The 21,668-nt window shown below is 35.4% G+C and overlaps 2 protein-coding genes across 2 annotated transcripts; one reads left to right on the top strand and one right to left on the bottom strand.

Moving 5' to 3' along the window:
* Positions 1-1,288: 1,288 nt before the first annotated feature.
* Positions 1,289-7,758, bottom strand: LOC109005322 (cinnamoyl-CoA reductase 1-like). The gene is made up of 6 exons (XM_018984187.2): positions 7,575-7,758; positions 5,681-5,850; positions 4,728-4,919; positions 2,488-2,650; positions 2,216-2,402; positions 1,289-1,731 (listed from the first exon to the last, which is right to left on the bottom strand). Exons 1-6 carry the CDS (start codon positions 7,693-7,695, stop codon positions 1,587-1,589), a joined length of 978 nt encoding a protein of 325 aa, XP_018839732.1. The 5' UTR covers positions 7,696-7,758; the 3' UTR covers positions 1,289-1,586.
* Positions 7,759-13,402: 5,644 nt separating this feature from the next.
* Positions 13,403-20,785, top strand: LOC109005321 (protein RETICULATA-RELATED 4, chloroplastic-like). The gene is made up of 8 exons (XM_018984186.2): positions 13,403-14,094; positions 15,099-15,167; positions 17,391-17,522; positions 17,629-17,682; positions 17,797-17,841; positions 19,182-19,321; positions 20,212-20,337; positions 20,423-20,785. The coding sequence occupies exons 1-8, from the start codon at positions 13,540-13,542 to the stop codon at positions 20,457-20,459; spliced, it is 1,158 nt and encodes a 385-aa protein (XP_018839731.1). The 5' UTR covers positions 13,403-13,539; the 3' UTR covers positions 20,460-20,785.
* Positions 20,786-21,668: the final 883 nt, after the last annotated feature.

Below are 21,668 nucleotides of genomic sequence, written 5' to 3'. Positions count from 1 at the left end.
AATGATATTTTTTGTTAGTAGGTTGTCCTATTTTTTTAAGATATTATGGCTACTAATAAATATATATTTTAAATTTTATGTGAAATTATGTTAATTAGATCAAATGAATTATGCGTGTTAATTCAAACCATATACATGAAACGAGATTAAATAAGTAATGTCGTGTCGACCTATTTTTAATTAATTATTAAACGAGTCAAAATGAATGACATGACACGACTTATTATCTAAATGGATTGGGTTAAGATGTTTGAAAGTTTGACACGTTTAACTTAACGAGTTATGTTCAGATTGACTAATATAGTTAAATGTTTATGAGTTGACATGACACAAATACAATCCAAAAACACAAATTGCCACTCCTACATCCAACTGCTTTGTTATCCTATAAAGACTATTTCAAATTAAAAACAAACAAACCAAAAAGAAGTTTTGTAAACACTCATCCACCACCGTGACCAACGTCCTAAGCATGTACAGTGTACCTCAATCCTCTGAAAGTAGACTATCGATCAAATTGGTCGAATGATGTGGGAGCTCGGCTCCTGAGCATGAAAAGTGTACCCTAAACTCCGACCCCGATCAAATTGGTCGAATTATGTGTGAGATCTGGCTCCCAAACATGTATAGCCTACCCAGTATTGACAACTTTTTGGAAGATAGATGCCTCATTAAATGCTACTCTTCGCCGTTTAAAACTCTGCTGAGAATTAGATTATCTAATTCGGTCAGGCAATTAGGGAGTATCCCTATTTACAAATGGTGAAATGTACGAAAGATTTGAGGGCACAATTTAGCTCCAATATAATCAGAAAGAGTGGAAGAATTGGCTGTCTTCAAGAAGCAAGTCTTTGGCACAATGCCAAGTTGACTGAAAGACTATGGCCGGTTTGGATTCAAAGATAAGATGAGATAAGATAATTTTAGATGAAAAATAAAAGTTAAAAAAAATATTATTAAAATATTATATTTTAATATTATTATTATTTTAAAATTTGAAAAAATGAATTATTTATTATATTTTGTATAAAAATTTAGAAAATTTTTAATGATAAGATAAGATGAAACACTTTATGAATCCAAATGGGGCCTAAAGCCTAGTTTGTTTTCACAAACTATCTCACATTATCTCATTACATTTCATCTAATATAATTATTATAACTTTTACAAACTCCCACATAAAATACAATAAACAATTTTAACTTTTTCAAATACCAAATTAAAAATAATATTAAAAAATTATATTATAATAATATTATATTCAACTTTCATCTAAGCTCTTCTGTGTAGGCATATAATCACTGATATTCCATTCACCAACCGGTCATGATAATGTAGTACAAAGTTCTACTCAAAGACCCCAAATCACAGTTCTGCATAATTATTATCCAATTCGCAACAAAGTGAACATCACTCTACTAACTTGTAGTTTGGGAGACAAGTTACTCCTCCAACCAGAGCATAGCTATGTATATCTAGATCTTATAAAAATACCTCAAAACACCAATAAAAAACAAGGATGCAGGAAACACGTATCACCAGCATTTTTATTGATTAGAACGATCTGCACGGGTGCTACCAATACTTAAAAATTGACAAAGTTTTTTTCCTTCAAGCTGTCAACGGTTTCCTTGAGGCTCACATCAAGAGGAATGAATTCAATACCCAAGCTTCTTGCCTTCTCTTTCGACACCTGATATGTTGGCACAAATGGCTTATCATCTGCACACCTGTCAAGGGTTTTGGAAAACAAAAATGAGGTGGAAAGGTTTATGTAGAGAAGTTACAAGAAACAATGATGACGACCTCTAATGTGGGGTTTTGTTGGGGGGGGGTTGTGAAATGTGGAAACAAGAGCCATTAAGGTCATAAGGTATCCAAAAACAGATAATGAATGAATGAAATAAATAAGGTGATAGAGGTGATAGATATTGATAAAAATGTCGAGAAAGAGAGGAGAGAATAGGGAGAGAGAGAGAGAGAGAGAGAGAATTCCAAAATTAGGCCCTACTAGACCTAATTAGTCTACCTTGATAGGATCTAACAACATAATTTTTTGGCCCAACGAGATAAAATGCCTGAATAATTAATATCCCATACTTGAATCAAGGAACCATGTCATATAAAAAGGAATGTGCAATTGGAGCAATTACTGCTAGTGGCAAGTATCACTCGAACGTTATACCTTGAAAATAGAGGGAAATAAACACTTACTTCTCTGGAAGTTGTAAAGAGGGATAAAGCTCACGTAAAATCCTCACAACTTCAGAATAGTGAGCAACTCTCTCAACTAAACAATATCTTCCACTGGCGGAAGGGATTTCATATGCTTGAACATGGGCATTAGCAACATCTTTGACATTAATCCATCCAAATGATAGATTGGGAAACACCTGTGCTCCTGCATCAGAAGAAAAGAGAATAAATAAAGAAGAAAAGAAGTATAGTTCTGGCAATGGGAATTTTAAGTGTATCAAAGATAATACCATTTACTAAGTTTAAAATTGCGGCAGCACTAGTATTTAGGGTTGGCTGTAAGAGAGGACCAATCACCATTGATGGGTTGATTGCAACCATGTCAAGACCGTTCTCTTTTGCAAACTTCCAGGCTGCTTCTTCAGCCAATGTCTTGGAAACCACATACCATAGCTGAAAAAAATATTCAAAATGAAACCCAGAGACAAATGAACCAATGAACATATGAGTCATTAATAATTTGGTTACCTGATTTATAAGTGATCATAAAGGGCATCAATTTTAGCAAAACCCTAATTGCAGATCATGACAGAGATAGACTAGAACAGGATGTTCACAACTAAAATAATCACATAATGTAACGTCCCAATTGAAAACTCAAACCACATGGCCTATACTCCAAAAGGACTATTCAATGATATAATTGGAGCCCCATTGGAATCTTATAAAGAGCAAGAACTTCTCATTTCCAAGCAATGTGGGATCTCATACACCACCTACCCTTATCCATATCATATGGGGTGTCACACATAATGCATTTGTTAAAATAAGACATATTAAACTTGGTGCTGCTTGTTAATGAATGCCTGGATAGTAGACTTACTTAGGTGGACCGAGGGTATTTTGCATGTTAGATATTGAGAAGGCCTATGCTCATGCTAACTTGGAGCTTCTATATTACTTGCTAGGGAGTTGAGGCATCAAGGATAAATGGAGATATTGGGTAGGCCATTGTATCCCTTAAGTGTGTTCTTTCTGCTTTGATGCATGGCACTCCCGCATGTTTTCTTTAGTAGCTCTCGGGATTTGAGACGTGATCAAGTGTCTCCATTACTTTTTGTTATTGTTATGAAGATTCTCAGAGAATGTCATCACTTATTAGGTTTTGGTCTAGCGTCTGGTGTGGAGAAATGACCCTCAAGGAAACTTTCCCAAAGATGTAAATATTTGGGCGTGTGAAGGAGACTTCAGTGGCTGATCCACTAGATTTTTCTAGTGGCTCCCTCCCCTCAGTGGAATGTCAATTTTTTCAAAGAAGCTCATGACTGGAAAGTTGATGTTTTCACAGAATTTTTCAATCTCTTGTACGCTACTAGATTATGTCTTCAAACTTACTTATCAAAAAAAAAAAAAAAAAACAAGATTATGTCTTCAAACTGTAGACCAGACTCTTTGGACCCCTTCCAAGAAAAGAAAGCATATTGTTCATTCCTTTTATCATCTCTTTATATCTCAGGACAATACTTGTTTTCTTGGAAGAGTATTTTATGGACCAACGTGTATTTAAGAGCAGCTTTTTTTGCATGGACAATCTCCTTAGGGAAGGTCCCTACCATGGATAACTAAAGGAAGTAGAATACCATTGTATCAAATTGGTGTTGTAAGCACAGAAATAGTGCGGAATTTGGAGACCACCTTTTACTCCATTACGAGGTTGGTAGAGCCTTATGAAATGACTTCTTTTGTAGAGTTGGGTTGCCTTGGGGTATGTGAGAACTGAGAAGGACAGTAAATCTCTTTGCAAATTGGAGGGTTATATGGCAGCCCACAAATTGCAGCAGTATGGAAGAGTACCTATGTTTCTAGTTTGGTATATTTGGAGAGAAAGGAACAACAAATTTTGAGAACCCGCAGCAGACGTTGGAAGCCTAAAAACTTCTCTTCTTTAATATGCTCTTCGTTTAGACATCTGTTATAGATTTCAATGGGTTGAATTTTCATTCTTTCCTTGTATGTTTTTCTATTTCTAAACAAGTGTTTCTCTGGTATACATCATGTGTACTTAGGCCACACCTTTTGCAGTTCTAAATAAAATTTCAATTACTTGTCAAAATCAAATTTATAAAATGAAAATGATCTGCAGATTAATATATGGAAAGCACTGATAGCCTGAGAAGAACCCATCATTTGTACTTCCACTCTTCCCAACATTCAACAGCCTACTCTTTGGGAAGTGTCTAAAGGATAAGCAAGGAAAGTATCAAACAATTTGTGTCAATTGCCTTTTGAAGTGAAAAGGATTTTTTTTTTTTTTATAAGAAACTTTTTTTTTTTCTTTTGAAGTAATTCTTGAAGTGAAAAAGATTTTTCCAGACATTCCCAAATAGATTAATGGACTAAATGGAGTATAAGTTATCCAGACAATTGAAACTGAGAATATTTCAAGTATTGGAGAAACTGTGCATAACGGGCAATGATTCATTCGCTAACCTTCTTTCATTTTGAAAGATTGGTAATAGCACCGACATACCTTTGCTTCCTTACAAATTTCAGGATCTGAAAACCAAGTCTCATCAACGACTACATCAGGAGTTCGAGGTTTTCCATTGAATGCAACTGCAGCAATAGAAGATGTCAAGACTACCCGTTTAACAGATGCAGACTTTGTACACGAGTTAAGAACATTAAGTGTTCCCTTCACTGCAGGATCAAGTAGTTCTGCCTGAAAGATGAAGGCAAAGATAAGATCAACAGTTCGGTGAAAAAAGCAGCAAAGACTATCATTAACAAAGAAACAAAAGTCATTTAATTGTTTATCAAGAAAGCTTGATATTATTATATTTTCACATTCAAAAGATACTTTCATATCTTACAATCATATCTTAAGTAGGAAATCAATGTTAGCAAGTAGGAAATATAATTCCAGGCAGCATTTTGTTAATAAAAATGTGCATAGTAAAGGAAAAAGAAAAAAAAAAAAATCTGATAGCAATAGCAACAAGGTTGACATTATTAACTTGTAAATGACGAAGCAGGAATTTACACAAGCCATGCTTCACAAGTTCTTTGAGTAGGTAATAAAGTAAGGAGCTATGATTCACAAGATGATGACATGCAATTACACAAGCTACCTTTCGCAAGGATATTGAAGGGCCTTAAGGCATGGGATTCTGTTCTTTACAGTTAGATATACTGTTGTACAGTTTTTGGTCAAAAAAGATAGAAAGGTATCTGGGACTTCAACCCAATCCTGAAGACCTCTGCCTTACCCAACTCCAATGTAATCACAAAACCACTATGTTTATGATTGTTTACCAACCCATATCCTATCTCTATCAAAAGCAGATCCTTTGCAATTCTAAATCCATTTCACGAGTTAATCCTCCACCTCTAGAACTTCATTTCTAAGACTCATTCCATCAATAAATGATAACTCACACTTGAAACAACTTAATATTCAAAGAAGAGTAAAATGGGATTAACCTCTGGGTCCTTGACGTCATGATAGAAGGGAGATGCAGTATGGAAAACACCTTCACAGCCCTGAATAGCAGCATCAAAGGAACCTTCTTCCAATAAGTTTGCTTTGAACAGATGAAGTCTCTCTTTAGCTCCATCAAGTGCAAGTAAGTGACTTGTTTTTTTTGGGTCATCTGCAGGATATAGAAGTGAACTCGATTAGAATACCATACTTCTAACCGTGTAAATTAACCATCCAGTTTGCACAAGGAAAAGGGTACTACTTTCCAATGACTTGTTTACTCAGAGAGTCAGAATGAAAAGGAATTAAAAAGGAAAAGACATGTCAATGCATCACCAAATAGCATTGTTATTTCTCTACTGATCAAAAGCATCCAGCAGTGCCACGCCTGAGAGCTTTTTTTAAAATTATTCGGAATTTTGAACTTGAGATTTTCAAGAATCACAAATCCCAAATAACATTCTCATATCATATCATTAATTCTACTATTACCGTTTTCGTCATCACTACCGCCACCACCATCATCACCACTGCCATAGCCCCCAGCACCATAACATTGTAAACCATTATCACCAAGTCATTAGCACCAGCATTACCATCACTACTAGAAATGTTATCATATAATAATTTCTTCATTTGCAAATGATCTTATCATATAGTCTGCTAGATTACAACATGGAGGTGCAGATAGGATCTTCTAGAACCCTTCCAAGAAAGGGAAGTTTATTGTTCGATCTTTCTATCAGGTCCTTGTACCTCAAGATTACATCCCTTTTCTTGGGGAAGAATTTGGAGTCCTAAAGCGCCTCACCATGGATGACATAAGAAAACGTTATATCATTGTGACAGATTGGTGTTATATGTGCAGAAAAACAGGGAATCAATAAACCACCTCCTACTCCATTGTGAGATTGCCGAAGTCTTGTGGAATGACTTCTTCTATAGAGTTGGTTCGGCTTGAGCAATGCCCAGAAGAATAGTAGACCTCTTCTCCAGTTGGAGAGGAGATGTGATACACCACAAATAGCAGTAGTGTGGAAGATGGCCCCAATCTATATAGTTTGATGTATTTTAAGGGAAAGAAATGATAGAACTTTCGAGGACCGTGAAAAGATTTTAATGGGCTAAATTTGCATGATTTTCTTGTCTCTTTTTCATTAGGTGTTTCTCTTGTATACATCCACTGTACTTGGGCTATGCCTTTTATGTTTCCTAGTAATAAAATTTTCCATTACTTTTAAAAATTGTTCCCATCCAACCAATGGACATCACAATTCCCGTCAATTTGATAAAAACTAATCCAAATTCAAAATCTTCATCTAAAGACAACCAAGATTACTTATAAATCTCCAAAAATCAAAAAGAGTGCAATTGTTAAGATTTAATCATTCCTTCAAAACCCAATCCAACTCCGCAAGTAATTTCCAGAGAGTTTCATTATTCAGTCAGTGTAGTCTCCAATCCTTTTTACCAAAATGGTATGAGAAATTACTCTGTTTGGCTTTGCAGATAATACTTCGTCCAACGAAAATATATGATAATCCTAGTTTGATTGTAACTGGAATCTAAATCCAAATCAAGAAATAACATAATCACCACAAAACTTAACAACTTTGAACTTTCAATTAGAAACCCTCCTATGAAAATATCAGAACAGTGTCCCGAAAAGCTCCCAATCAGAGTCACACAGGACCCAGAGAGCTATCAAAAGGTTTTATGAAAATGAAGCTACACGATCATAAGCCACAACCTGGAAATGGGAATTGCTTAGAACTTTTTGCGTGAAGGAGTCAAATGATAATAAAACAACAGATCGTAAAGAAATAGTGAATCCAAACACGTAAAAGCAAAACCATAATACAGAGAGAGAGAGAGAGAGAGAGAGAGAGTTCAGACTGGGGTCGCGAACAGAGGCCCGGACAGTGTAACCGCGCTGCAGAAGAAACTTGACGAGCCACGAAGCTATGTAACCGGAGGCACCGGTCACGCACACGAGCTTCCCGGCTCCACTGCTCATTTTCTTTGCTCTTCTTCTTATTCTTTTTCTTCTTCTTAGCTTCTGTGTAGGTTTTGAAGCTCATCTATTGCTTTTGCCTGATTATATACCAGAAGAGCCACCTCCACTGGGTGGCAAATTGAAACACGTCAGCCGACACAAAAAGTTTTGCTAATCCTTGTTTCCATACATCACACACTATATCTTTTTTAAAAAAAAAATTAAATTTTTATTTTATTTTATTCTTTTTAAACTTATTAAATTATTCTACTCATAATCCATATACTACATATTTAATAAGAAAAAAAATAAAAAAATATGATATATAATATATGAAGATGATAAATAAAATTTTTCCAACACAAAATTAGTGGTTTGATGTTAACGAATGGCGGATACTTAAAAACGCAATTTATAAACAGATTAATAATAGGTTAGTCTATTTAATTTGAAATCAATCTATTTTGAATCGTTTAGATTTTATTTTAAAATTATAATTTTATTATTTTTAAGTTATAATATTAGTTTTTTTTAATATACTTATATTTTTATTATTATGATTATAATTCTAGACTTATGCACATATTTATTATTATAGGGTTTATAATATTGATTTTATTATATGTTAAAATTTAAAAAATATTAATATTTTTTATTAGTAGGTTGTCATATTTTTTTTAAGATACTATGATTACTAATAAATATAAATTTTAACTTTTATGTGAAATTATGTTAGTCAAATCAAATAGGTTATGCAGGTTAATTCAAACCATTTATATGAAACGAGATTAAATAAGTCATGTTGTGTCGACTTATTTCTAATTAATTATTAAATCAGTCAAAACGGATAACATGACACGACCCATTATCTAAACGGATTGGGTTAGGGGGTTTGAAAGTTTGATGCATTTAGCTTAACAGGTTGGGTTCGAATTGACTGATATAATTAAATGTTCATGAGTTGACATGACACGAATACGATCCGAAAACACAAATTGCCACTCCTACATCCAAATGCTTTGCTATCATATAAAGATTATTTCAAATTAAAAACAAACAAACAAACAAAAAAAGTTTTGTAAACACTCATCCACCACCGTGACGAAAGTGTATCTCGATTGCGAGGGAGGTCCCAAGCATGTAAAGCGTACCTCGATCCTCTAAAAGTAGACTATCGATCAAATTGGTAGGACGATGTGGGAGCTCGGCTCCCGAGCATGAAAAGTGTACCCTAAACTCCGACCTCCGATCAAATTGGTCGGATTATGTGTAAGATCTACTCCCGAGCATGTATAGCCTACCCAATCTCCAAAAGTATCCGACTCTAATGAGATTGGTAGGCTTACATGAGAGCTCGGCTCTCGAGCATGTATATCATACCCGATCTCCAAAAGTATTAGACCAATTTATATGGGAGCAAGGCTCCCGACCATGTAAAGGATTTCCCGATCTCCATCGCATCCAACCCTTGATCAAATTGGCTACATTATGCGGGAGTTCAAATCTCAAGCATGTAAAGTGTATCCCGATCTCCCAACACATCCGACCCCTAATCAAATTGTTTAGATTACTAGGAGTACTACCCGTACCCTCCGGGACAGGATTGCCTCTTCTCTCATCCGACCCCCGCATGGGCGTAGGGGATTTTTGCCCCTTAGAATCCACAACTACATCCTGAGAGTGGGGCCCCTCATCCGTGTGAGGGGCGGACCCCTGGTCCGTCCGCCCCTACATCCACCGCCCATGCACAACTGTTACAAATGGGGAAAAAAAATCAAAGAAAAGAGAAAATCCATAACGAAATCTACAACACAATACACAACAAATCAAAAAGCAACAAAAAAAACTAAACTAGTAAAAATGATTTTGCAAACCCACAACCATGGGCCCACGGTGACTGTGAGAGAGAGAGAGAGAGAGGGTCCCCCCAAGAAAATGAATATATATATATATATGTATGTATTTATATATTTTTTGGGTGCAGAGGAAGGCAGGCTTCGGACCAGACCACCCCTGCCCCCGTTAGGTGTTTTGCCTGTGGGTGGGGCTAGGGCGGTGGATGCAGGGTGGCGGGGAGTGGTACCTTGCTACCCATCCCTATAGATTACATTTGAGCTCGGCTCTCGAGCATGTAAAGTGTATCCTGATCTTCAAAAGTATCTGACGTTGATCAAATTGGATGCACTACAAGGGAGCTTGCCTACTGAGCATGTAAAACCTACTAAATCTCCAAAAGTATCTGACTCCATGGATGTTTGAAGCAAGCTCGAAAGCTGAACCTTGATCAAATTGGTTTGATAACATGGGAGCTCGGCTCCTAAGCATGTAAACCTTATCGTGATTTTCGAAAATATCCAACCTTGATCAAATAGGCGAATTACGTGGGAGTTTAGCTCCAAGCATGTAAAGCGTACTTCGATCTCTCGAAGTATTTGACCCTCAATCGAATTGGTTGGATCACAAGGGAGCTCAACTCCCAAGTGTGTAAAGCGTATCTCGATCTCCAAAAGTATGCCCCCAATCAAATTGGCTGGATTATGTGGGAGCTCGACTTTTGAGCATATAAAGCGTACACCGATCTCCAAAAGTACTTGACCCTATGGATGCTCGAAGCGTGTTTGAACCAAAAAAAAAAAAAAAAAACAAAGACTACCCGAACCCCAAGAGAGGAGCAACAATCTGAAATGCGAACAAAGTGCTTAAATTCTAGGGGAAACAAACAAAAGAGTGTCCGCACATTGGGTGAGCAATGAGTACTCAATAGCCAAGGTGAGAGACAACATCTCAATCATAGGCCAACGAAAGTGTTTGCACAAGAGGTGAGCGACGTAAGGAGTAATAAAGCTCGCCCCTTACATTGCAATAATGTTTGCCCCCTCGACGAGCACCGTGAAGGATCATGGGGGTTCGACAAGGGCCTAACAAAAGGGCTTGCTTGTGTGGAGGGGAGAGTAAAAGTGCCTGTTACCTTGATTCCTTGGTAAGAGAATAGAGGAACTCCGACCCCAGGGCAAGCCAAGAATGCTCGAACTTGGGATGCAAGCAAATAGTATTTGGACCTCAAGTTGTCCACATAATAGAGTCTTGAAAACCAAAGACATCAACAAATAAAGCTTGGGCAAGAAAAAGAACTAGCTTAAAAATGAAGTTTGTACATCTCTTTCAAAAATCTTTTTATATACTCATGAAAAAGCAATTTGCATTTTTCATACGTGCATAATATGTTTGAAAATTTAAAATTCGAAAGATGATTGATTGCCCTTTTACATGTGCATGGAATATTTAAAACTTTGGAAAAGTGAATGATACTTTTTTTTTTTTTTTTTTTTACATATGCAAAAAGTATAAGCTTTTGTTTGAAAAAATTGAAAAGTGGTTTATGCTCTGTACGTGTAAAAAGTATAAGCTTGTGTTTAAAAATTTTGAAAAGTGATTGATATTCTTTTTTATATGTGTAGAAAAAATAAGTTTTTGTTTGAAATTTTGAAAAATGAATGATGATAACAATTTAAAATTAGAAACTTTTATTTGAAAATTTTGAAACAATAAATGATGCTCCTTGTTGACATTTGAATCTTTTTAAACTGGAAGTGGAAACCTCTTTTAGATCTCAAAAAATAGACAACAACTACAAGCTTTACTTCATTTATCAAAAGTTATTTTCTAGCATTGAGCTTTAACATTTGTTCATTTTGAGAAAGTATAGTTTGCATTATATTGTTTTTATTTCACTCATTGCAGAGTATACTCTGATAATCTATCAACTATCAGCTATTGTATAAATAACAAAAGGGTGTGTGTAGCCCTAAGTGTAGTATGAGTTCTAGATAGAATAATTTAATCACTTCCTATAAAGTGGTTGTAATTGTATAAGGTGTTTTACACAGTTCTTTGAAGCAATACTACTTAAATGTGTAATAGGTTTTTATGTTCACATGAATGTGGTTGAATAGTGAATTTGAAAATCCTCAAATGGTAACTTTAGGCGATAATATAGGCAGCGAGACTAAACCTCGTTAAAATACTAGTTTTTTCCTTACTCTTTATATTTACTGTTATTTAATATTTTGTTCACATTTTAAATGATGTATTAGATTTATAATTTATAATTTTTTAAAACAAACCCAATCCACCCTCTCTTGAACTAGTAATTTGGGCAACAAGTCTTTAATGTGAAAGTTAAGAAATACCCACAAGAAATCTCCATATCAGACATATGGCAACAACAGCGCCGTGAATCTATATTTTCATCTATGTCGTGGCTGCCTACATTTTATATTGTGAGGTGGAGGGAATTATGTGAAATTTATTTAAATTAAATTTAAAGTATGTTTAAAATATTAAAATAAATTTAATACATTTTATAAAAAATTAAAAAAATTGTATATTTCACGTAAAAAAATATTTTAAATTAAAAAAAATTATAAATCAAACGTGTAAGAAAATTTTAAATTAAAATAAATTTAATAATTTAAAAATTAAATATTTAAATATTAAATTAATTTAAAATTACTCAACTCAGTCGGATTTGGATTTAATTCAGAGAAATTGGGCGGCATAGTAGTTTTTTTCGAGAAAATAACACCAAACTTAAAACCGGACCCCACGATCCCGCTGGCACAACCAACATACAGTCAACACTCAACACTCACCAACCCACGAACAACATCTCCAATGTTTCTCACGCGCCGTGGACCACACGCTCTTGACCGTCCTAATTATTTTGAAGTTCCATTTTTTTTTCTAAAATTAAAAAGATTATTTACAATGACCCAAAAAAATAATGTTAATTATAAATCTAATAAAATAGGCAGGAGAATATGAATCAAGGTTCTAGGGTTTTTAAACTTAGAGTGAGAGTATTAAAGCACAGAACATTTATTTATGTCAATATTTAACTCAATAAATATTATAAAATTCATTTTATTTAATTATCTTTTTTTTGGTTTAAAATTCTAACAAAGACTTTAAAAGATACTAATACCAAAAATATTATGTTGGATAAAGATATTTAGGTCTCTTTTCCTTTTATAAAATTTTTCATCTCATCTCATTTTATTTTATCTAATCATTACAATTTTTTTTAAATTTTTACACAAAATAAAATAAACAATTCAAATTTTTTAAATTTTAAAATAAAAATAATATTAAAAAGATATATTTTAATAATATTTTATTCAACTTTCAATTTTTATCTTAACTCATCTCATCTCAATTCATCTGTGAAAACAAAAAAATAAGTTAATAGTCTTAATCTTTGAGAGTTTTATTAAATTCCATTTCATAATGACTATAAATATTTAATGCAATTATAATCACCTGCGTGTATAATGAAAGGAATACGAAGCTCTTTGATAAGTCACATTTAAATAAATTTTTTAAAATATTTACCAATTCAAAAATATTAGAGAATATATACTCTAACCTATGTAAAATAATTCATTATTAAATCAAAATTTATACCTTATTTATTAACTTGAAAGTCTCATAGATAATTCTTTCAAGAAACATATTTATATATATATATATATAAATATTTATAGTGAGAAATTATTTAGTCTTTGATGTGACATTCTTATATATTATGTTATTAAAAATTAATAGTATATAAATAATTTAAATATCATAATATATTATTAACATATTTGTAAAAAGAATTAAGAATTACTCGTTGGGACTTGAGACTCGAGAGCGTGAAACAAAGAAGGTGGGGGAAGGGATTGTGAACAAAAGGACAAAACCCTTTGTAAATTCTGCAAAGGCCTGACTCTCAGCTCAGCTTCCTAAGAGGAATCGCCCACACAACTTTTATACGAAGAAAGAGAGAGTGCAACGCGAGGCAGCAGCCAACCAGAGCAACCATCAATGGCGATCGCCTTCTGCTTCAACCCCTCCCTCTCTCTTCTTCCTCTCACCAAATTCCAACCCCACCGTCCATTTGCCTCCTCCTCTTCCTCGCCTGTTATACATCTCGGACTCACTGTATCACCCGCTCCCGCCCTCCGCCACCACCGGAACCTCTTCACGCCTTTCTCCATCCCTAATGATGCCGTTTTGAGCGGCGGAGATGACGGAGACGATGGAAACAAGAACAAAAATAATGGTAACAACGGTAACAATGGCGGAGGAGGCTGGGGAGGCTGGGGAGGAGCGGAGAATGCGGGGGACAAGAACAGGGAGGAGGCGATCATGGTGCTGGCGGAGGCGGGAAGGCTCTTGGAGAGCTTGCCCAAGGACCTGAGGGCCGCGATCGAGGCCGGTAAGGTCCCCGGGTCCGTGGTCGAGAGGTTCTTGGAGCTCGAGAAGTCGGGGCTGTTCCGCTGGTTGATGCAGTTCGGTGGATTCAGGGAGCGCCTCTTGGCGGACGACCTCTTCCTCGCCAAGGTTGGGATCGAGTGCGGCGTCGGAATCTTCACTAAGGTCTCTCTCTCTCTCTCCTCTTTTCTTTGAGCTTGACATTGAAGTTTTTATTTTTATTATTTTGAACCAGTCAATGTGTCATTTTTATGTGCTCTAGGTTTTCAGAAGATTTTTATATATTGTTTTTTGATATCGAAATTCGTATGCTTATGTGTAATGTAGGTGATTCTTATTCATTTTGCTCATTTGGAAATGAGATGAGATTTTTTTTTTCAGTTGAACCTTAGAATTTGCGGAAAGAATGATGGAAAGGAACTTTTGGGGGTGATACATGAACAAGCAGTTTTTTCTACAACTGTTTTAACGTTTGTTTTTCCTTTTAAAACTGTTTTAACGTTTGTTTTTCTTTTTAAAACTCTTTTAACGTATGGCAAGTTGATTCAATATTTAGTTGAAAGGACGAAGGATTGAATATTTACATATACCTTTTACAATATTGAAAGAATATGTAATATTGCCTGCGGACATAGAATTTAATTTTAAGCTACTTGCAAGTGTCATTAGGTAGATGATAAACTTAGGGAAAAAAAGGAATGTGGTGGGCTGAGGCAAAACTCAGCGTATTTTTTTTGTAAGTAATAAGAAGTTTTATTGAATCAAGCAAATAGACATAGCCCCAAGTACGAAGTATACCAGAGAAAACACCTAAATACAAGCTAGGAACTAGCAGAAACCTGAGGAATCTGAGGTTCCTGAGCTAACCGTAATCTCAGCGTGATGAACCAGAGGAATCTGAGGTTCCTGAGCTAATCGTAATCTCAGCATGATGAATCTGAGGAACCTGAGGTAACCGTAATCTCATCTTATCATCATGTTAAACAGAAGTGTTCTTTTGCTGCACACCTAGTTATGTTAATTTGTTGGAAAACAGATCTAAATTAAGATTGGACTGCTCTCTCTCTCTCTCTCCCCCTTTCCCTGCCCCACTTCCCATGCAATGTAGTTTACCCTTTATTTGTTTTAGTTACATGTTTAATCCTATTTTAATTTGATTTATTTTCTAGACTGCTGCAGAGTATGAACGTCGCAGAGAGAATTTTTTCAATGAGCTGGAAATTGTTTTTGCAGATGTGGTATGGATCTTTTCATCACATATATGTCCGATTAATTTTCATCTGCCCCACACATTATTTACAGTAATTCATTCGCATATGTTGTCGATGTTGCTGGCTTATCTCATATTGGCCTCTTATAATTTAATATCACAGTGGGCTTGACCTTACATCATTATTTTTTTTTCTAGTAATAAACTTTATTGATCGAATGCAACTAGGTAAAGCCCGTGTACATTGGTGGTATACAAAAGAGACACCTAATTACACTCTAGCAAGCTGAAAAGAAAGTAAAAACTCATGAACATTCCCTCCCTTTAATACAATAGCAGAAAACCATTGAACTAAAGAAGATACAAAAAAGTTCCAGATTTCCCCCACTGTTCTCTCCTTGTTATTGAATCATCTCTCGTATCTTTCCAACCAAATACACCACAATAAACACAAAGGGACCATCCTCCATGTTGCAGCCAACTGAGAGCTATGATGTTGCCTATTCCAGCATGCTAGAAGTTCCACCACTCTCTTGGGCATAACCCATGACAACCCAGCCCTACTGATAATGCCATCCCATAACTCCCTTGCCACCTCACAATTCAGAAAAATATGATCAATCGATTCACCATGTTTCTTACACAAGTAGTACCACTCCAAAATAATCATCCCTCGTTCTCTTAAGTTGTCAGCCGTCAAAATTTTACCTAAAGCCGCAGTCCAAACGAAAAATGCAACTTTAGGTGGCACCGGACTCTCCATATACCCTTCCATGGGAACACTAAGGGCTGGTGGTCTTGCAGCACCTTGTAGAAGGATTTGACAGAAAATTTCTTTTTTTTTTTTTGAGTGTTTCCACAGCATTCTATTTCCCACAACACCTATCTTCCTGGAATACAGAAAACTGTAAAAACCTGCTATCTCCTCAACTTCTGAATCCTGCACATTTCTGGAAAAGGACAGGTTCCAATACACTGTGTCATTGGCTCGGCATAACACATCTGAAACGACAGTTTGTTGATTTCTGGCTAATCTGAAAACTCTTGGAAATGCAGAAAAGAGGGCTCTCTCGCCACACCATTCATCAAACCAGAAACTAATTCTTGTGCCCTCACCAACCTCCAAACTGGTGTGTGTTACAAACTCCTTCCACCCCTTTCTAATAAACTTCCAAAGACTCACTCCGTGAGTCCCCCCCTACCCTCCTTAGAACACCAAACCCCCCCAATCACAGCCATACTTCCCATCCACCACCATTCTCAACATATGCATCTGGGTATGATCCGGGAGTGGTCCTTGATGTATTTCATTCATATAGGAGCAACGATATATTATCTACACACACTATGTTCATTGGGAATCTTGTATTATATCATAAATGTGCTGTGATCCATTTGAATTAGTTTAATATATAGAGGCACCATGTGATGTATGATACATGAGGCCCTGATGAGGTGCCTCCTCTGCACAGATTGTCCAATATAAAAGGCTATGGCCTTTCTGGTTTCATTCATTTCTAATTGTTTCATATTCAAGAACTATACACTCTAAACACCTAGGTGTTGACTCAAGTGGTAAGGGCCTTGGTCTTGGTGGCATGCTCCCTCTAGGTTTAAGGTTCGAACCTTTGGGTGCAAACAATTTTTAGGGGCTATCAGTTTGAGGGAATTTCCCCGTGCATTACCCAATATGCACTTGCAGGAAACTTCTTGCCAAGAGCCTATGCAACACAAAGATTAGTTGAGACTTTGTTCCGAACACCCAGTGCCAATTAAAAAAGAACTAGAAACTCTAAAAAAGTTAAATTAATCGCATATTTAGGGAAAATTATCGAAATGCTTGATGCCATGGATTTGTCGACACTTTGTTCCAAACACCCGGTGCCAATAAAAAAAGAACTAGACACTCTTAAAAAGTTGGAATTAATTGAATATTTAGGGTAAATTATTGAAATGCTTGATGCCATGGGTTTGTCAAGGGAGTTGGGGGCTCTTTTTCTAAGTAATTGATTTGTTAAAATTATATTGTTCGATTTTTTATCCGAAAGTGGTAAATATTGAGGTTACAAAATCTGAACCATTTAAAACACACCATCTGGGTAATCTAAATTGTCTTAGCATATGTGTATGTGTGTGTGTGTGTGTTTATATATATATTATAATTATATCTTATTTCATTCTTTAGAGTATCTTTTGCAGAAATTCTCACTTTTTATTTGGAATGTGTACTTCCTCTCATTACCTTGCTTAGGTAATGGCCATATGTGCAGATTTTATGCTTGTTTATCTTCCTGCCCCTACTGTTTCTCTACGTCCACCACTTGCAATTAGCGCAGGAGCAATTGCCAAGTTCTTCCATAACTGTCCTGATAATGCATTCCAGGTTACAGCTTTTTCCGCATAGATTAATGCTATTACTTGAAAGTTGCCCCGATTATTTGACTTAAGGATATACATTTACTTGCTTGCTCCTCAAATTCTGTCCACAGGTTGCCCTTGCTGGAACATCATATTCATTTTTGCAGAGATTAGGGGCAGTATTGGTAAGCAAATATTTTTAGTGACTTGCATATATGCTGCCTAAATGGATCCCTATATTTTGGGTTTCAAGTTAACAATGAATGACATGTTTACATTTGCTGGTTTTGCTTGTGTAGCGTAATGGGACAAAGCTTTTTGCAGTTGGCACAGCTTCATCACTGGTTAGTAGAAATATTTCTCTAGGGAGGTTCTTCCATTTAGACAGCTTTTTGCTCTGTTCTGCAATGCTGCATTTGTACTGTTTCATCATTGATCAGGAAGGAGTGTTCTCTTTCCTATGCTCTTATATGGGTTCTCTTGCAAGTTTTGGTCTTCTGTCAGTGGAGAGATCCTGTGTAAATTGCTTCATCATTAGGCATTATATTTTTGTTGTTGTGAAATGGTTAAATGAAGCTCCTATAGATAATTCACGCTGCTTACTGGTGCACTATGCACAGTAACTAATTTGTTATTAACATTTTGTTTTTGTGTGTGTGAGTTTCGGTAAACTAGTTACTAGTTTAGGATTATTCTATTTTGTATTCACAATGTTTTGTTGGGTGAAACATCCAAAAATTGTGTAATCTGTTCTGCATGAAGTCATGAAGTAATGTTTTTTTTTTTTGATAAGTAATAACTTTATTAATAACAATGTAATAGGCATAGCCCGAGTACACAGGGAGTATACACAAGAAACACCTAATACATTCTAGAACTTAGAAAAACGAAGACAAGAACGCGTTTACATCCCCTCCCTTCAGTACAATAGCAGAGAACCAGCTAATTAGAGTGCTTATAAAAAACTTCCAAAATGCATCTCTATTGCGTTCCCGATCATGAAGTAATGTAGTTTGATATAATGACATTGTCAAATGGAGTCTGATGATTTGATGTCTACTCATAACTACTAACCTGGTGCTCTTTTATTAATGAAAGGGAGAAAAGCTCTAGTATGTCATGGGAGTGTCAGAGCTACCTAAGGTTCGGATTTGGACTAGTTGGGTTGGGTTTAGGTGCAACCCATGTCCAAATGAACGGTTACCCACAAAAGCATGAACTGGACCATCCTATATTAATTTCTAAGTGTTGTATCCAGCTCAACTAGGTTTATTATCCATTTGTTATGATTCATGTGGACTAGTTATCTTCCTACCTAACATAGTGTACTTAGTCATGTTTCCGCATTATAGTTTTGTTCTGTATGTTGTCTAGGGATGTTAAATTGGAATAGTTATGCCAATCGTCAACCGAATTTTGACGGATAGAGGCAGATTAAAAGAAAGGACATATTTTCATTCTAGCAATTTTGTAAGGCCATGGTAAGCTTGTACATGTTCTCAAAACAATAGCTGGGGGAATAATGTGTTTTATTACTAGACTACTTTTTTAGAGTTGACTAATATTAATCATTCTTCTCTTTTGTTGCAAAGGTTACTTATCATCTTCTCTTAAGAAAACATTATGCAAGTCAAAACACCATTAACAAAAAATGCCGGAGTTTAATGCATTTTGCTTAATTAAGGTGGGGACAGCTGTTACAAATGCATTGATCAATGCAAGGAAAGCTGTTGATAAGTCTTCTCCAGTTGAAGTGGAAAATGTGCCTATACTATCCACAAGTGCTGCATATGGTGTCTATATGGCAATATCTAGCAATCTCCGGTATGTAGGTTTTAATTAGTTATCAAAAAATTAGTTAATATCAATTATTGTCACCTATCAAAAAAAAAAAAAAAAACTTAATATCAATTATTGTGACTTGGCTTTTGATTATCTACCAGTTCCTGCAGCCGCTGTTTTTAATTTTATAATCATTTACAGATTTATATGTTATGATGATGATGATTCAATATGATTATCTACTGTAGATTGATCATTTTGAAATAATATGGGCATGTCCAATTATGATTTGAAGTTATGATAATCCAATTGAAAAATCTTAAAACGATCTTCACTTTTCAAATACTTCCAAAACCTTTGTAGTCTATCCTTTAAAAAAATATGTCCTGCATGATTACAGTGTCTTGACCGTTATTGGGGTAGATATATTATGTTGTAGAACTGTAAAGATGTCATTACATGTAATCCTGGAAACTTTACAAGAGTGAAAATCCTTCCATAATACTGTGTAAGCTACAATGGTATGACTGATTGTGTGAGACAAAGTAAAGGCTTTCTAACTTGGATCTCATTTATATTATTGCATCTCACTGTGATGGTCCCTATCTGCCACATTTGCCATATTTAGAATGTGAGAAATAATACAACGTACAAGGTTGGAGGCGCTTAAGAATTTCTTTATTTACACTCCTTTCCTTTGGACTCTGTCTCTAGACTAAAAGGATTTAACCTTCATGAATTTTTAGTATCCTTTTCACCTTCTAGATACGCGTCTCTTTGTATACTCCCTGTACGCTTAGGTTGCACTTATTGATGAAGATTTATTGCTTATCAAAAAAAGATCTTGCATTTTACTGTAAAATAGAGCTAGGGAGTACTTGGTTTGGACATAAAGTACTTAACACTTGTGCTATTCTAATTTCTGTTGACAGATACCAAGTCTTAGCCGGTGTGATTGAACAGCGGATTCTGGAACCTTTGTTACACAAGCACAAACTTATGCTAAGTGCCATTTGCTTCGCCGTTCGGACAGGGAACACATACTTGGGTTCATTATTGTGAGGACTATCTCTTCTCTGACATGTCCTCGCGGGAATCATTTCTCCCCACAACTACTCACTCTTTTTCACTTTGCCTTGGCAGGTGGGTGGATTATGCGCGTTGGATAGGAATACAATAATGCTCAGAAGCAAAATTGCGGTTGCATTTCTCATTTGATTGAATTTCGCTCCATTATAAAACCGTTCATGATTCATGAATTAGGTGAATTGATGTTGAGTTGGGTGTTTTCCGGATAATTTACAGGCCTCTAAACTGTGCAAGCTGAGTTGACAGTTTGTATTTGAGATGCTTTTTCTCATAGGTAACGTTTTTTTCCTTGCAAAGAACTCTACCACCTGCAAGGCTTTCAGGCAAGGTAGGTAGAATTTTCACCCCAGAAATTAGGACTTGCATCAAAGGTACCATGAAACAAATAAATCTGCTCTGATGGAGTGGCGTTTGGAATTTATTTGGATTTATTTTGGATAATCCTTACCATGTATGATTTAAGAATAGGCTTGTTTTCACCGATTAATGACTGCAACATCTATTAGTCTGAGAATTCTATAGCTTAATCTATATGCTAGTCGAAGGAAAAGAAGACATCCTTCGACCTTTTTTTTTCTTGATAAAAATGTTCTAAATGTCATAAGAGCATATAATAAGGGTGGTAATGATATAAATACAATCGTTTTGCAATTATTTTACAACTCATATTACAATCAACAATGAAATCATGTCCGATCAAAAACAATGAAATCATGTCATTTCATTAAAAACGAACTACAGCTTTATAAAATCACATGCCAATTAATGTAGAGTTGTAAAAGTGATTTTCCCATCGTTACAAAAGGAAAATTTATCAGCTACATCATATCAAAAAATTGAAAAAGTACAATGGAATATTATGTAGAACTCATAGATACAGGAAATTTATGAAGAGTAATGTTATTAGTCTTGGGGTGTCCTAGTCTTACACACTTATTTTGAAAAAAAAAGTGGAATTCAGTACTAAAAAAATAAATTTTTATGGAAATTTCAGATTTATTCAATTCTATTAAAGAGAGTGTTGAGGCTTACAAACCCACCAAATATCATTTCTCATTTACGAACTATCTCATCTCAAATGCTTCTCATCATTCATCAACATTCTATTGGTAATATCTCATCTTTAGGGTTTCATGATGCAAAATGACAAAAGCTTCTCAGATGATCGAAAATTTCAAAGATTTCTATAATCCAATGGTGGGAAGATAACTTGAAGAATCCCAAATGGTAGTACTAATATGAATAGTGCAATGTACTAAAATACCAACTAAAAAAAAGTTGGAACAGTTTGTATGGAGGA

The sequence above is a fragment of the Juglans regia genome, chromosome 5 (genome assembly GCF_001411555.2).
Source record: "Juglans regia cultivar Chandler chromosome 5, Walnut 2.0, whole genome shotgun sequence".
Lineage (NCBI taxonomy): Eukaryota > Viridiplantae > Streptophyta > Magnoliopsida > Fagales > Juglandaceae > Juglans > Juglans regia.
Note: the sequence above shows the minus strand (reverse complement) of the source record. Positions and strands in the feature narration are given on the sequence as shown.

Excerpts from the sequence above, each read along its gene's own strand:
- LOC109005322 (XM_018984187.2), bottom strand. The coding sequence starts at position 7,695 with ATGAGCAGTGGAGCCGGGAAGCTCGTGTGCGTGACCGGTGCCTCCGGT. Across the intron at positions 2,403-2,487 it reads AATTTTAAACTTAGTAAATG|GAGCACAGGTGTTTCCCAAT; the intron begins GTATTATCTTTG and ends CTTCTGATGCAG. Across the intron at positions 1,732-2,215 it reads TCTTTACAACTTCCAGAGAA|GTGTGCAGATGATAAGCCAT; the intron begins GTAAGTGTTTAT and ends AACCCTTGACAG.
- LOC109005321 (XM_018984186.2), top strand. The coding sequence starts at position 13,540 with ATGGCGATCGCCTTCTGCTTCAACCCCTCCCTCTCTCTTCTTCCTCTC. Across the intron at positions 15,168-17,390 it reads AAATTGTTTTTGCAGATGTG|GTAATGGCCATATGTGCAGA; the intron begins GTATGGATCTTT and ends TACCTTGCTTAG. Across the intron at positions 19,322-20,211 it reads GCAATATCTAGCAATCTCCG|ATACCAAGTCTTAGCCGGTG; the intron begins GTATGTAGGTTT and ends TTCTGTTGACAG.